At 28.4% G+C, this 17,664-nt stretch overlaps 2 protein-coding genes across 2 annotated transcripts in view; one reads left to right on the forward strand and one right to left on the reverse strand.

Annotated features, from left to right (window-relative positions):
• The window catches only part of LOC108777717 (uncharacterized), an 83,965-nt gene that overhangs the window by 8,522 nt on the left and 57,779 nt on the right, over positions 1-17,664 (forward strand).
• LOC108777714 (arrestin homolog) overlaps positions 1-17,664 on the reverse strand; it is a 44,943-nt gene that overhangs the window by 5,439 nt on the left and 21,840 nt on the right. Inside the window, exons 4-8 of the mRNA XM_018544670.1 lie at positions 16,701-16,839; positions 15,900-16,052; positions 6,756-6,903; positions 5,870-6,070; positions 5,134-5,297 (exon numbers count right to left, since the gene is read on the reverse strand). Of these exons, the coding sequence (XP_018400172.1) occupies positions 5,134-5,297; positions 5,870-6,070; positions 6,756-6,903; positions 15,900-16,052; positions 16,701-16,839 (805 nt within the window). The remainder of the gene's footprint in view (positions 1-5,133; positions 5,298-5,869; positions 6,071-6,755; positions 6,904-15,899; positions 16,053-16,700; positions 16,840-17,664) is intronic.

The following is a 17,664-nucleotide window of genomic DNA, read 5'->3' on the forward strand; positions in this document are numbered from 1 at the left end:
AAAAATGTTTTTTATGTATCAAGAACTCTAGGTATTCACAAAATACTTCTGTTAAGCTGATCAGAACTATGCGACCTTGAATTTCGTTAAAAAGTTAGCACCCCATTTTTAAAAAATTATTAAAAAATGATTATTATTAAGCGCATATGTCATTAAAAATCATAGAGAACTCTTCGTATCGTCAAAAAGATGCAGGAATTATCATCAGAACTATTGTATCTAAAAATTATACTTCAAAAATTTTTAATTTTTTTTTTATTATTCGAAAATTTTTTTTACATATCAGGAACTCTAGGCAATCGCAAATTGAAGTTATTAAGCCGCTCAGAACTATTCCATCTCGAAATTCGATAAAAAGTTAGCACTCCATTTTTAAAAAATGTAAAAAAAATGGTTATTGAGCGGAACTTTTGTTATTAACTATAGGGAACTCTTCGTCTCGTCAAAAGAAAGTGGGAACTTTAATCAGAACTCCTGAGTACTATAGTTGGGGTGCTAACTTAACATACCCAAATTATTTTTAGTTCAAATTTCTCTATAGAGATCTTTTATTCTCTTCTTTCTAAATAGATTAACGTAGCGTTATATAAAATAATAGTGAACTGTAAAGCGGAAATTTCCTACCTAGACGTTTCTGTATCTCTCTAATATCATCCGTGGTTTTATTACACAAGTTACACTTATATAATCGTATTGTGTATACATATATGTATACTGAGAGAGCTGGATTAAGTTTGCTAATTTAGTCAAGGTGCAAACTGTAGATACTTATTAGATCGCAAGGGACCTGTAAAAGGGGTCTGAAAGCAAAATACACGCTGAAATTGGAATACTGAAGGTTGCTGGTGATTTGTCGAGTAATTAGCATTCTCTTACACAGGAGATACTTGGGAATTATTAAATATCTTTATTCGTTATTCTCTTATTGAATAATAATTAAAATAAGTTTGTGTATATATGCTGTGTATAAAAAGTTATAAAACAATTTTTTGTTATAAAATATTCTAGCAGAAATTTAACCATATTTTTTTACTTCAAAACATTAACTGGAAAGCTGAAAACAGTTGTTATTAAAATTTCCTGTAACTCCATGCAACAGTTTATTTTTTGTAATTTTTTCCCTACAATAATCGTCAGAGCAAATTTTTTGAAATTGAAAATAACAAAAACTTTGCTATTTATAATTTATAAGAGGATGGATTCAAAATTTTGAAATATTACCGTGAATTATTATCATATGAATCGAATTGCATGAAAGTGTAATGTTATTTGCACAATATATTTAACACTTTTATCTTGTGTAATTGTTAATAGTATATGTAAATATTATGCTCAACGCTACTGCTATGCAAATATTTATTCCAGAAATTAGATCGGTTACGAAGTTTCGCTTTATGGTAGACCATTGTCGATGCACGTTAGTAGTTTAGCGTAAGTGCTACGAACACAGAAGGCCAAGTAATCGAGTTGTGACGTATAAAAAATATTAGATGTGGAATACAACGTTACTAATTATTTTTATCTTGCAAGTAACAAAACAAAGTTATTTATTCAATAAACGGCATACCTCACACAAGCTTGTGTGAAAATATAATTTCGGTCTTTATTTTAATTTCTTACTGACTCCATTTATTTATTCACACATTACAGCTTCTGCATTGGACAAAAAGGTTTTATCATTTAAATGAAAAACATTATAACATTAAACTTTAATGAAAGCAAACACATATACATCACTGTTAAATCTATAGTGTCAAATTTAATTTAAAATAATTATCAGTATCACATTGACACGATTTAGTACCAAATTTAATTATTATTTTATAAAATAGAGTAAAATAACGATATATTTAGTAGGCGATTTACGTTAGATTAAATTTGATACTATAGATTTAACAGGGCAAATATCTTATACATATTTGATCTTTGAAGCTGAAGAAGCTAAACTTTAAATGATAAGAATTTTGAATAATGAAGAAATTGACAAGAATGTAGCAATATTTCTTTAAAAATTCGTATATTATAATATAAGCGTTCGTATAACATACATATATTGCCGATATTTGATAAAAATTAGAAAATTTTGCTTGTCATTTTTGAAGGTAAAATAGCACTGAATTTATACGTCTTTCTCTACTGCTATTTTAGCTTGAGATCTTTTTAATTCTCATTGAATGAAAGATTTGCCTTATGATTAAGAATATTCATAAAATTTAAAATATCACTTTATTTATTTATAAAAATCAAATTTCTTTAATCAATAACGTTTTTTGCATCGCGATATAATTCATTATACAGTGGCATTGTATTATCGCATAACATTTAACTCTTGACGTTTAACTGTCCGGGGATGATTATTCGCGTTATTCTAACAGCTGCTGTGCTGTGTTGAAAGAAGTGCAAAAAATGAAAAGCAGAGGGAAAAAATGCACGAGCGTTTGCAAACGCACGACCTGATTCAATTTAATTTGTTTTCTTTGATGTATTAAAACTTGTTCGATAAATTATTATTGCGAAAGTAAACATTCGAGGAATTGCCTACTACACTGAGAAAAAATATATTAAATTGTAATACACATTTTTCTTTGAATAGCACTACCTGAAAATATAATTAATATAAATATATACATATATATATGTATCTAGTATAAGTATTATTAATTTGTTTTAGCTATACATATATTGATGTATTATTTTTTTATTTAGTAAATGATTATTTACCGTAAATAAATATTAAGTTAGCACTATTCAAACAAATATTTATTAAAATTTAGTATATATTTTTTTTCAATATAGTTTGATTGTAATAATAAATACATTTATATCATTCTGATATTTACCCATCACAATAATATGTTTTAATAGAAAAAAAAACGATCCCAAAGTTCATACATAATTTATTGTTGGTTGGTGTATAAGGCACTCTTGAATTATCAAAAAATTAATTTATTACTTATTGCATAAGTATTATAGTAGATCACTTTTTTAGATTACTTGCTCGAAAAGCGTTAACGAAAAGCTATTTATTAAGTTTGAGTACATGTCACGCAAGTGACACGTCTTTATTAAGATGCTGATGCAGCTTCATTGAGCTCGAGGGATATGAATGTTCTAAACGAGCTTATTAAATTTGTAGAAGTCTAACGCGCGCGCGCGAAGCGATAGTTAATTTGAAAGCTGGGAGTGGCACTACTATACATATATATATATATCTAATAATTAATAAATGAAATTATATAGCGAAGCCCAAAATGTATCATTAATTTTATTCTAATCTATAATTAATTAAATTATTTGTAAACACATTTATAAATTAATATTGTAATTTGGTGCAGAAGATCTAGACTGAAATAATGCAAACTTATAACTTTTATGAATATTTGAAAAAAAAAAAACGATACAAGATAAAAAAAATGAAAAAAATAGATTACTTTTTGCGAAAATACTGTTTAGGATCTTTTATTGTTGTCTCTTTTCAGGAGATTTTCATTTGTGGCAGAACAGTCTATATTCATAAAGCAATTTAAAAGCATTCAATCTTTTTTAAAGATGTCTCGGCGGACTAATCTTCTTGACTCTCTCCGCGTGACTTAGTTTAAAATAAATTTCTTTTATTCCGTGAATTTTTTAGAATAAATGTTTAATTAATGTTTAATTAAGTAAAGAGTATAACGATGACACTTTAGAACAGTTTTGTAATTCTTTTCGCATATCCAAACTTCTATCTTGTCACTTATCGTCGAGCGCAATTCTGTAGGAAACATTAATTGATCCTTTTAGGGATGGTTAAACCTATTTTTCCTTGGTTCCATCACGAAGGAGATCGTAATCGGTTTTACGAGTGGCCTCTTTTGCATCCAACATCAGAACATTGCGTGTACGTACGTCGTGACAAGAAAAAAAATAAACGGAAAGAATGAATAAATAGATGGAAACGTGCGTGTGTCTGATAGGGAGAGAGACTGACAAACACCCCGGGGCATGAATACTCAAGTATTTGGATTTCCAAGGAGCATCAGAAAAGGAACAATTGGTGAGATTCTCGTCCGGTGCTTTTTGAAATATTGACTGCCGGACGGTAGTTGCCGAATCATGAGCTGGTTCCGTTGAAGTAGAGAGTACAATTTCCTATCTAACGATCTACGATCGCAATTAATTATTTTGGAAAAAAAATTCTTTTATCGTTGGTTGTTTAAAATAACGATGAGATCAATATCAGGTTATTGATAGAGTGTAGCCTTTGACGTTATAGAGCAAAAGCTTTTTAGTTAAGTCCTGACTGATTTAATTAAGAGTCAAGGATTGATAGTATTGATATACAGTATTGCCTATTAATTAACAATTATTTAGAAAAGTTGAGTTTTCAGCAAAAATTTAGTGAAAAATTCTGCGAACCAATTCTTTATGCAATAAATTCTTTTTTTTCCATACACGTCAATATTGTTTTGATTGGAAAAAATTGTTTTTTTTTACTTTTGCAGCTAAACAATTAAAGTTGTAAAACGAAATAGGGCACTGTTTTGAAAGTAGAGACAAAAAATCCATTTTCTAACTTTTCTTCCAGTTATGTTTCTATATGCGTAAAATATCAATTTTTATCTTGAATGATCTAATTCGAAAATTTATACACGATATATTTATTAACATTATTTTGTTGTAGCGGATAATTGTATCAAACTGCAATAGAGTAATGAATTATTTATTTTACAATGAAAAGTAAATGGTAATAAAAGCTCTCTTTATTAAAGTTGATAAAGAACTCTCATTTATCGTTTTATATACAGCGGTTATTGATTATACGTTTTATATATTCCAGTTATATTAAATAAATAAAAAAAGTTTTTTTTCACGCGCACATATTCTTTATCAATTGAAATATAGAAATATAGATAAATATATTTTATATAACACACATTGTACTTAATTCTTATTATTTAGAATAGCATTGGTTAAATTTCAGTCATAAAGCATAATGAAGATGAATATGACGGGATATATCTAATAACAAGTATGAATTATATATGCTTTATAATGTACAATAATATGTATATAGTTTAATAGTTATAATATATACTTTAAACAATATATGTATATATATGTATATATATATAGATATATATATATAATTTATACCTTTATTCTCCTTACTGATTTGTTGCTATTGTTGTTAACATTGACGTGGACATTGATTAAGTCTCCGTGTTCGTAAATGGCATGGTCAAGCCCTGCTTCCAATCTGACACGACCGTCACTTAATAAAAATGGCTTTTCTACTGCCGCATGTGGTCCCACGTTCTCTGCGAAAATAAGAATAAAATCCTATCTATTATTTACTTTGACTTCTGCTTTGTATTCATGATAAATGAGATAAGATCGGTTTATTAATGAGAGAATAAGATACGCAATCTTATAACTTCACATTAAACTCGAGACGTGTTATTCGAGAACTTCTGAAGTTTTGTTATGTCGCATTGAAAATCAGAGATTTATAACGCATTAAACACATAATAGAAACTACACAGAAAAATGGTTTTGCTGAAGGTATCTAAAAATTTAAGCAGATCTGAAAATAATTTTATTGGACATTTAATTTTATTGGAAAATAATTATGTAGCGAGCATTAAGCGTGTTGGCAGTGATAAAAAATTTTAATATTTTATTAGCAACCAGTTTGAGCATTCTATTATTTTGATGACTCAAACAAAATTATTTTTAGATTTGCATTTAACTAAATTCTTAGTAAAAACGTTTTTTTCCGTGTAAGAAATAATATAATATAGATGATAATAACAATAACTAAAGCTTGAAGTTTTTAATGATAAGTAAATGTACGTTATTGTATGAGGTTATCACGTTAATCGCGACCAACCATCGTCCTCGATGATCTCATTTTCCGCTAACGCCACTCTTGTTTTGGATCCTTGAATTCTCGAGCCAGTCGATGGCTCTCGTGAGGGAGGCACACTGTACATAGTCGTCGAGGGTAAGGGCGGTTTCGTGGCTCGTTGGATCACCCGAATGCCCATCCTGACGGTGGTTTTACGGTGCAAGCGTTCGTCCGCCCGTTCCGCTGAAATCCGTCGCACAAAATGTTAACGATGCATATAACGATGAGATAAAGGTGAGAGCTGGTGCTAAGCGTGAATTCACTCACGAATTCATCATTACAAATAATTGAGCAAATGTGTATAATAATTGAGAAAAATATTTTGTTGTTGAGAATTTATTACAAATCTAAATCTGATATTTTTAGATTTATTTTCTTTCTCAGAAATCGTAATTATATATGATTAGCTATAATAATCCGACATAAAGATTATTTTTTATTTTTAGATAGAAATTACGCATATAGCATAAATAGAAGAATTCTATTTATATGCTATATGCTATAATAAGATAAGAATTATTTAAGCTGAATTTATACATATAATGTTTGGAACAGAAATAAATTTTATAATCTGTCTTATGGGAAATTGATTAAAATATACTTATTTCTTCTCTGCGCTTCGAATTTTGCGAGTAAGTACAAAGTGTTTTATTATTCGAGATGTTTCGAATTCTTATTCCTGCGTAATTGTGTGCCTGAGAGTTGGAAAATGCATCCCTTTGTTTGTAAATAAAATTCCTACTTCGTTCACGTTCGTAATTACACCTCGCTTTGAATTGTGGTGTACCATTGTTTTTCGTTCGAATGCATACATTCGGGATTGAGAAAATAAAGTCCAAGAAAAGTCCAGCAAGCTTTTTCTACTCACCAACGTAAACCCTGATGTCGTAGCTATTACCAATAGGCGGGCCATTGTATTCCTTAGCTGGTACCAGTTGCACGGATGGTGGGGCGATTGAGGGAATTTCTATGGTGAACGCATGTGCATTGGGTCCTAGTCTTTTGATAAGTGCTTCCTGTAAAAAAAGATTTCAACCCCATTTCTCTTTGCTCTTTTTATTTGATAGTTGCTAGAAAAATTGTGGCGCTTTTTCACGCCGTAAAAATTCTTACGTTATAAAGATTTTTCGTTGAGATAAATTCGACGAAAAGAAAATCTTTTTACGCCATTCAAAGATAATCTAAGAAAATGTTCTTATTACATATTCCGATTACGTATCCATTTTTAACGCATATAGGAAAAAATTCTATTAGAGAATTGTAGTACCTATATAATTGTCGAAGAGAACTTTTATTCAAGTTATCGACATTTTTGAAATATGATTTTGACATACTTTATTTTAATAACTTAAAGAAAAGACAATTTTTCAAGTCTTTGTTCGTGCATGTATTTATATTAAGCATAGTTGAGGAGACTTCTCAATAATAAAGAATTTTAAAACTTTGTACAGAATATAGATTATCATGTATCTATATATATTCCTTATTATTCCATTTTGTAATGTACATTATATTGAAAACTTGAGAGAAAGATACAGCTATGCATAGCCATTTTTCATTTTAAAAATTTTCAGTGAAAATGAAAAAGATTTGAAAGTAAAGTGCTCAAAAAACTTTCAGCAAAGCGTATGTTTAAAATAGCACGCATATGAGAAAATAAATTTAATACTTTGTGTATTACATTTATTAATATGTATAAATTTTATTAAATTTATACGACATATTACGTTCGGTATTTTCACTCTTATTGTTCTTTGAATGGGAAATTTATTTTATATGTGAATTATACAAATAAACGTTAATTTATTTTATAGAATTATTATCAAACCTAAACTTTATTTAATTATGTATTTACGAAATAATACTCGTATTTATATATAATATAATAATATATTAATAAATATACTAACATATTTAAAAAAATGTGTTTAAAAATAATAATGCTATCAAAAGCTTTGCGGCTTTGCAAATGTAAGTACTATAGAAAACTGCTTGTATTTTAATATTTACTGAACTATAAAATGGGAGAAATATGAAAATATAGAATATTGATGTTCAGATGTACGTTAAAAAATTTTGTCCATGTTTAAACAACACTTTTGCGAATTGATTTCAAGAAATAAAAAGTAAAAAGTAATCATTGCTTTCAAAATTTTGTATTTTTGATATGTGCTTGTGTGTAATATTTCAAATGTACACATTCGTAATTTTAAATATACACTTAATTATACTTTAAATTAGATAATTAATCTTTTATAGAGAGGAAACACATACATATACACACCTATATGTATAAGTAAAAAAAAGTAGATCTAATCAGGAATGTGAAGTATGTTAAATTATATATGTATAACTTACGTACTCTTAAGCTTAAAATAAATGTGCACTATTCAGATCTTTCAATATCTAAATATTTCATTATTAAAATCCTTAATTATCTAAATGTTTTACAAACTAAACGAGCATAACAATGAATTTTATATAGGAATCGGACATATTGATAAATTGGATGCGACATAAATTCGCGATATAAATATAAATTGTTGCTGTTTTATATATATATAATGTTTGTTTCGTAAGGGATGATTAATTGAATATATCTTAAATGTTGTTCACTGTAAATGTGACCAATTCTGATAATTCAGTTTCTACAAGTAAATCATGATTTTTTTGGACATTTGAGAGAATATCGACTTTAAATTCGTCGAGAACTATCCCATTAATAAGATAATGATGAGCTTTCGTTCACCTTGCCTTTTCATTTCTCGAATTACGGGACTTATGAAAATATATGTCGTACTTGTGTACATTTGTTTTAACTTTAAATCCTTGTTCTCTCTCTCTCTGTATCCTTTGGTGTATGTATATTGTGCCTCCGAAACACCTGTGCGTGCAAGGATAATTTCGAGTCGTCGCAATAGGAGGTGGCTTATACCGGCACTTTCTTGTCCCATCTGCTCAAGGATTCACGACGGCGAATTGGCGTAGTATACGTCGCAAACGCGTGTGAAAATAAAACGGAGCATACTGTCCTCGCAGAGAGAGATGCAGGTGGATGCAGGCCAGGGTCATTTCCTGTCAGTCGAGGTTGAATCGAATTACGTCATTTCTGATCTTTTGCATTAGAGTTTAGGATTTTTTTGCTTTCTTACTCACAATGCTATCAAGATGAAACGTGAAAATCGTGCTATTGTGAAGAAAACACGATGTAAAAGTACGCATACTTATTGTTCAGAATCCTTGAATAAAAGAAGAGCCGGAAATACGAACATAAGATTTAAATTCGAGAGCTCGAGAGCTGACTTTCTTTGAAAAAATATAGGAATTCGGAATATTTGTTTTTATGTTATTTAAGCAAAAACTCCTTTTTTTATTGATTATATTATTTATTTATATTTAAGAATTTTAAGTATTTTATCAATTATTTGAAAGGTCAATCTTTCAAATAATAAAAAAAAATTAAAAAATAATAAAATAATGAAATAATAAGAAATAATATATGATAATAAATAATAATAAATAATAAATAATAAAATTATTTGTGTTATTTATTAATATTTGTCAAAGTTCAAATTCTGTTACCAACACTCAGTTTAAGAACGCGTATATTTTCAATTCCAGTTTATTGTTTAAATCTAATTTATAAGTGCTTTTAATAAAGTTATTATTAAAGACACATAAAAATATTTAGAACAGTATAAGTGCTGCGTAAATTTTGAATCCATGTTGTAAGTTCAGGAAGCGATTCTTCAGGTTATCTGAAGCTCAAAAGCTTTAATAAAGCCTAAAATCAATAGTTTTCAAGATACAGGGAATTAAAATTTCTAAAACCAATAAAATTTTCTTATTATATCTTAAATTATATCTGACTTAAATCCATAAAACTTAACAGTTAGATGAGCGATTTATCTAATGGACTTACGTTACGTAATCTGTGATATTTAAGAAAATGCAATCTTTTTTTTTAGAAAACTCAATTTTCTATATTTTGAAAATTATTAATCTATATTAAGACTTCAGAGTCTTAAATAAGCCACCGAAATGTTTTTTGAAGTTATAATATAAATTCAAAATCAGTATATTGCCATTACTTCAAATTATTGTTTACTAAAATAATATATTTGTGAAGCATTGTGAATGTTAATGTGTCCTATTTATTATACACTGTATTAGACCACAATTACGTCGGATTTGGATAGATTATGACATAGAATATGATATATTGTTGTACGTTACTGCGATACACGTGCTATGTTTGCGTAAATGCTGCAATTGAAATATTCCAGTCATGTATTAATGAGTATTGTACTTGCTCATGTATTTTCCGTAGTATTCGAAATTCGAGCGATCCTCTTATATCATGACCTATTTCCTCTCGTGGTATGTTCATACAACAAGTCTACAATGCATATTGATTCGATGTATCTTTTCTCAACGAGAAGTTCCGATTTTATACTGCATGAAAATATCCTCAAGTTCTTTTCCGACAGATCACGACCATTCTGTCATCATTAAAGTCAAGACTTTATGAGAATGCTAAATGGAGTTTTGTTTGATGTATTATTTTTATTAATTTATCATAGTTATGATAACTTAAAATTCTGGAAATTATGGATAAAAATAACGGTTTTTACGAAATGTAGAAATAAAATATTAATTATATTTTATGTTCGCCGTTTTGAAGAATTGTTATTATTTCATTAACAATTATTGTGGAAATGTATTATAAATGTATAAGTTTTTATTATTGTCATAATAATTACATTAATTTCATTTAATTTGTCCCTGCAACTCACAGGGTTTGAGCAACAGAGAACAGCATTTCATGATAAAAAGGAAAAAAAAGATATTGACACGTACCGAACGTATTTTTATAAATATTTTTTTTTATCGCAGAACACGGCTAACTACAATTTATTCCTTTGGCTTGCCAACTGTCTGTCATGCAGAGAGGAATATAGTGACGTGAAACTCGTGAAATTCGTGGCATTTTGATGTTCAGCGTGACCCGAAAGGTTTTTTTTCTTTTTTCTTTGTTGAAATTCTATAACTATAGCAGCATTTTCACGCATTGGCACAATTTTATGCGCTTTTGAGTATAATGCAGCAAGGTATTTCGTTCTCGATAAGCCTAACGAGATATTTCGTTCTCGATCAGTTCGTTCTCGATCCTTAAAATTCCGTTGATGACCTCAGTATAACGTACAAATAGCCTTTTTCATCAGATAACTGAATACATTCGTGCATATCTTCCGATATTTCTCCTACATTTTATTCCTAATGCATCTCGAAGCGGCAAGGGATTTTCCATGTACATCGCGTTTATCTTCAGATCGATTCCGGAATTGAGATCGTGCTTATTGTCGAATACTCACGTAGGAAGAGACGAGGGCGCGATAAATAATTTTCATGACAGCCCGTGAAACCTCCTATCGTGTTAGGTCAAGGCCGCGTTATTGCGAGAATGATTTTGTAGCGTATTCAAGAAGCTTTCCCGAGATTTTTCCTTGGTCACAGCAAACGCGTTTTCTTTCTTTCGAGAGCCCTTAACGAAAATTCAATCGTAGCATTCTTTTTGATTTATCGATCGCCGCCGATAATATGTAATTCTCTTCGCGAATTGCTTTTATCCATAAATAACCTTCTTAAAGAATTTATTACAGAATATAATATATATTTAGAATCGATTTTTCCTTGATGAGAAAATATAGAGAAAAATCATCAACATCCTCAATTTTTCATGTTGTTTTTAATATCGTGCATTTTCACAATCTTTCTAATTAAAAAGTATCTTTAACTTTTGCTTGAAATTAATTAAAACAAAAATAGTTTTATTTGTAATAATAATTTTTTATCTGTATAAGGTAATTTTTTTATATAATGATTTTATTTTATATTTTAATTCTAATACAATGTTAAAATACGATATGAATTTTATTTAACTAAATAATAACAATATATTATGGTTACATAATAAAAATTAGATTTGTTGATTTGATAATTATTTAGATTTTTTATTTAACCGATAAAATGATTATTTAACGAGATAAAAAATGAAGCGTCGATCTTATAAACAAGTGCGATAAATATCATGTGAAATTTATACGATATTAACAAAAATATTACATTTATGTGTATTTTAATTGTCAAAGTATATCTTTTTGCAGTGTATTGTATAGCTGGCATTATTTATTGAAAACAGCTGTGGCACTATCATGCTTCTCCAAGATTAAATATAATATAATTAGAAATTTTTTCATAGTTTTGCTATGTTCAGAGAAACACTGAAGTATATATTTTCCAATATCTTGCATAATAAAAGTTACTTTGTTTATTATTAATTGAGAAATGATAGCTTTTAAATGAATTTGTTTTGCGTGCATTTGTTTCTGTATTTCAAACGATTTTGGGTATGATCCACTTAACGTTACAATCAAATGCTTTGAAGCGTTTTATTGATTAATCAGAAGAAAGAATTTTACTAATTGGCCAATCACAAATTTTAAAGCAGTTTCAGTATTAAATGGATAGCCTTTGTTGTAAACGTACAATATTATGAACATTTTTCTCGTAATGATTAGTAATTCGAGGCAGAACAGTTTGTTAAATTATTTTCATCGTGCATCGAAAATTAATATATGAAAATTATAAGCAAAAGTGCTGAAAAAGGGATATATTTGTATATTTAACGATTTGTATATTAACGATTTTATAATTTACGATTTGCCAGATTTTCCATATTTGCGAATTCATCTCTTATTGAATATTCGAATCATATTTTCACAACTTTAATAAAGGAGCGAGTATTAGTAATTATTTTAATATGAAACAAGATTATATAGCTTAGATCTTTTAAAGAGATAATTTAATTATGTCGACGTATTATTAATACATTTATAATATATGAAATATCACTTTATATCTATTAAAATTATAATTACCGGATGTTGACATTAACCTTGTTGCTTGTATATTTGTAGCAGTAATAATTATAAAGAAATTATTTAATAAAATTGTGAAGAAATCTCACCTAATTTTACAATTTTAGAAAGAGATTTTTACCGGTTTAGATACATCTTTTTTAGTTTTGCTCGTGAAGAGAATTTTTTACATGGCTTTGATACTGATTGTTATAAATCCTCCAATTTTTCAATAGTTATCCTCGTTAAGAATCCTGTGCAGAAAGTATCCATGGAGTTAATGTAATATAAACGTGACACGTTTGCGATAGATATTAAGACTTATTGATAAGATCAATCAGAAAATCTATTTTGCTCAACGTGTTATTTTAATGTAGCGTTGTTAAGGGATACCTACAATAAAAGCCTTATCTGTCCCTTTCATGTCGTATTAATATAAATTACCTGTAAGGCGATGAGATACTTAGTTAGAACAGGGTTGCTTAATTGGGATAGTTTCGTCTGGAAATGTAATTTAGATACAGATCAGAAACTCTATATTCTATAATGTTTCTACATAGAAAGAACAGTTTTGTTTAAGTATTTTAAAATTTAGCTAGACATAAATTTGAAAATAATTTTGTAGGACGCTTAAACTGATTGTTAAAATTTCAAATTTTTCTTATAGCATTTTCTTCTTCATGCTTGAACTTTCTACATAATTATTTTGATGATTCAATAAAATTATTTTTTATATATTTACGCAGAAATGTTTACATACCTATTTCTTTTCATGTAGTTCTTTGTTTCATCGAGATTTTTTTAAGGCATTAGAGTTTAATACGTTGATTGCAATCTCATTTATTGTATCAATAATACATATTTTATCCATCTAATGATATATAAATAATTCAATACATAATAATTTAATACTGTATTTATAATTTAATACAATATTATTTAACATTTTTATTTCGATATAGTTTTCATATGTATTATGTTTATAGTTCGTAATTGTTTATCAGAAAAATTATTAATATTAAATAAAAGCTAAATATATTTCATTTGTAAGAATCAGTGAAAAGAAATCAGTTTGTTTTTACAACTGACGTTTATGTCTTTTATTGTTTGCTTTGTCACTTTGTATATTTTTTCAGTTAAATTTTGCAACGTTTGCGCGTATCGCACTATTGCAAGATTAATTTAAAAGCACAAAATTAATTTTGATTTCCCGTGCGTTACAATATTATAGAACACAGAATGACTCGGCGCAATCAGTGATGCCTTTGTAGTCGCGGCGAAGTCAAGGTTTTATAATTATCGTAGTGTTGAATCTCGTTCGCGAGGTTAATTACGCGTATGATTTGTGTGTCCATAAAAATCAAATGTGGCGAGAAAATAAGTGAGACAGCTTTTGAAGTTGGCAAGTTTAATTGACGGTCGTAAAAATAGTTTTTTGTGCTCGATACGAAAACGTGATTTACGTGGTTAAACGGTTTCGATATACCGCGATATATTTGGCACTCTATGTTTTCAATTGCTTATAGTATTTACTGATCGACATTTTTTTTCAGTATATACTCGAAACAGTGCAATTTCAATGATTTAAAATTTTTATGATTTTCACAATGAATGACATACCTACTTATATTATACACCTGTTATTTGTTGTTACGAATATAAATATAAAAAATTTTATTTTACCACTTTAAAGTATATGAAAATGTATCGAAATTACATCAAAATGATTTTAGGATACATGAAGATAATTATTAGAAAGTTTTCATTCGCATGATGAAGTTTGATAATGATATAATGAGATTTGTGTGTGGTCGGAAATTTATTTATCATTTTACCATCTTCATCCTTCTTACGAGGTGCTTAGGAAGATTATTAATATCTACTAGTGTCAAAACATTCTTTAGTTACAATCTTTAAAATGCATTACTTCGAAACTGCATGCGACGCGAAGTAGCGCATTGCAAAATTAGTGCTTGAAATTCTCATGATGTAGCGAATTGAGTATTTATACTTATTTTTTCATTGGATGTATATCGACAGTATTGTTATATTGCGATTATATATAATTATAATATCATTGGACGGTTGAACTCGTTATGGAGTTCTACAAATCACAGTTTCTATATACCGCGATAGGTACAGTTTAATCAAGGAAATCATAAATTCCACTTATACTGTAACCTAAATCCTTGAAGCATATTGGACTATATTTCACATCGTATTAAGACACGCTACGAATACATCTGTGCTCATAATGCTGATGCGAGTTTCAACATGCGTGTGTATGAATAGCAAACACTAAAATCGTACGAAAATTGTCGTAATTCACATCAAACTGATTTGTAAATTTCTTTTTTTTGTTTAATTATCACAAGCATTGACTTCCTTGCATTTTAATAAAAGTTTTCAATGTAATACATGCTTTACATACAAGTAAATAATAACGTAAAAAAGAAATCGTTATATTTTGAATATGATATTTAATGATAACGAAAAAATGTGTTCTTCTAGAGCAGGAGTGGTCAATCTTTTTGACTAACCTTTTTCTGCGTGCTATTATGGAGCTTCCAAACCTTTGCATGCTATTCTGCTACAGATTTAGTCTTTATAGGATAAGAAAGCCATTATGCTAGCTCTGAGGTAATGTCATATTTTGAGGTAAAGCATACGATGAAGTGATAAATTATAACAAATCTTACACAGAAAAAAAGCTGTAAGATTTTAATAAAAATAGATTCTCGTCTTCTAAAGGTTAAACAAAAAAAGACCTTACAATTAGTTACTTTTTTTTCTTACATTAAAAGTAAAAAAATTTCTTCTGGTTAACAAATTTTACTATTTTGTTTTACATTAATTTTGAGGTAAATATAATTCAGCTGACGAGTAAAACGAACATAGCCAGAAAACGCAAGAGTAAAAATATATTTTAATGGAATACGATTGCTATTTTAATGTATAATATTTTTGTTTTTTTTTAATTTTTGACAATGCATGCTTCAAGCAAATAGGTCCGATTCAGACAACTCTCCCCTATATATTTGCATATATTTTTTATTACATCCATTTATATTCATATTATTTTGCATACCAACCTGAAGTGGGCTCTTACTCTCCAGATGATGAGCTCCTACATAGGATGGGTACAGTTGAGCCAGACACATCATTGCTTCATTACAAAATTTTAAGCCCATTACTTCTTCGTCTTCTCTTCCGTAACGGAAAGTCAGCGTCACCTGACCGAATACCTACAAAAATAACAATTCAGTTTATTTTTAGGATATGTACATAATCCTGATGAATTGACAATCTTAGCAGTTAAATGATTCTATATTCTATATAAACATTTTTCTTTTATGCTCTATCGGAGATTTTAATTATTACAAGATAAATTTTATTAATATTAAAACGTCATTTCGTGTATAAAATAAATTTAATGAACGTAAAAAAACGAGTAAGAAAGATCCTTCATAATCTTCAAATCTTTGTCAAGATTTGGATAATAAATATAGTTTAACTCGTATCTCTTTTCTTTTTTCTACACATATATTCTGAGAATTGAAATTTACTCGTAGTTCAACTTTAATTATTTCTAATCGAATGTACGTTATAGAGAAATTTTCCAGTATAGATTTAACACTATAACTAATAATAAGCAGAATTCTTTATAAGTTTAATGATCTTATTTCGTTCACTGAACTTAACATTTCAAGATTCAATAATCTCAATTCGAGCAGTCTTTTTATAGATATTAACGTTATAAACTACACAGTTTTGAAAATAGTTTGTAAAAAGTGTTCCAAATTTACATTCTGTACGTGACTGGTCGGTAAATATCCTAATAGTTGCAAGAAAAATAGCATTTCATAAAAATAAATATTTGTAATTCATTATACCTTCTTATCGCGCACATAGTCGGGATCAACCAAAAGGACACCTAGGAGTTTGTTGTCGTTCTTGGCTTCACTGACGATAATATCTCTGCTAGCTAAGTAAAGTGTCAATTTATTATTCGGCGAGGATTTCTTGTATACTCTGCAAGTTATAAAAATATTCTATGTCAGAAAAATATATAATTTGAATGATAAAATATTAATATTTATGTATACTCTGCAAGTCATAAAATATTCCATGTCAGAAAAATATATATTTGAATGATAGAATATTAATATTTATGTAATTTTGATTCATATTATATATGAAAAATTAGAAAGGTTCAATGCTGCGATGACGTATTTTATGACGTATATAAATGTAAATTTATTCATTGGACTTATAGCTTGAACATTTAAAAATAAAAAGACCAATGTTTTCTTCTAAACAATGTTTGTTGAGTGTTAATTTTTCGGTTATGGCTGAGTTATACGCAAAGCTATTCAGCATACGCATAGTTCAGAATGTGTGAATATTCTTTTGATGAAATAAATACAAGTCAAAATAATTGAGGACATTTCTGTTCGATAAAACGAGATATCAAGGCATGGATTATATGTTTGAAGCCTTAAAAACATCACTGTAGTGGCTGTCTTTTAAATATTTGTTTTTTAAATAATTTTTAGAAAAAACGATTTTAAATGACTCGTTCCTGTCTTTTAGATTTCTAAAAGATTGTTTAGAGGAAAGTCACTATGATGACATTTTGTTTCAAGGAATCGATTAATGGGACGTCACTATAGTGGCGCGTAGCGGATGCCAGTGAGTTAAATAATTTATTTACATTATACAGTTTTTGTGAAAAATAACGATCTAAAGTATAAGTGCATAATAAGAATGCAAGAATGCACTAACGCCGATGTTCTTCACAATAGACGATCCCTTAATTTATCGAAGAGAGAGCTTTCGGTAGAGATTCATTACATC

The sequence above is a fragment of the Cyphomyrmex costatus genome, unplaced genomic scaffold (assembly GCF_001594065.2).
Source record: "Cyphomyrmex costatus isolate MS0001 unplaced genomic scaffold, Ccosl1.0 scaffold457, whole genome shotgun sequence".
NCBI classification, from domain to species: Eukaryota; Metazoa; Arthropoda; class Insecta; order Hymenoptera; family Formicidae; genus Cyphomyrmex; species Cyphomyrmex costatus.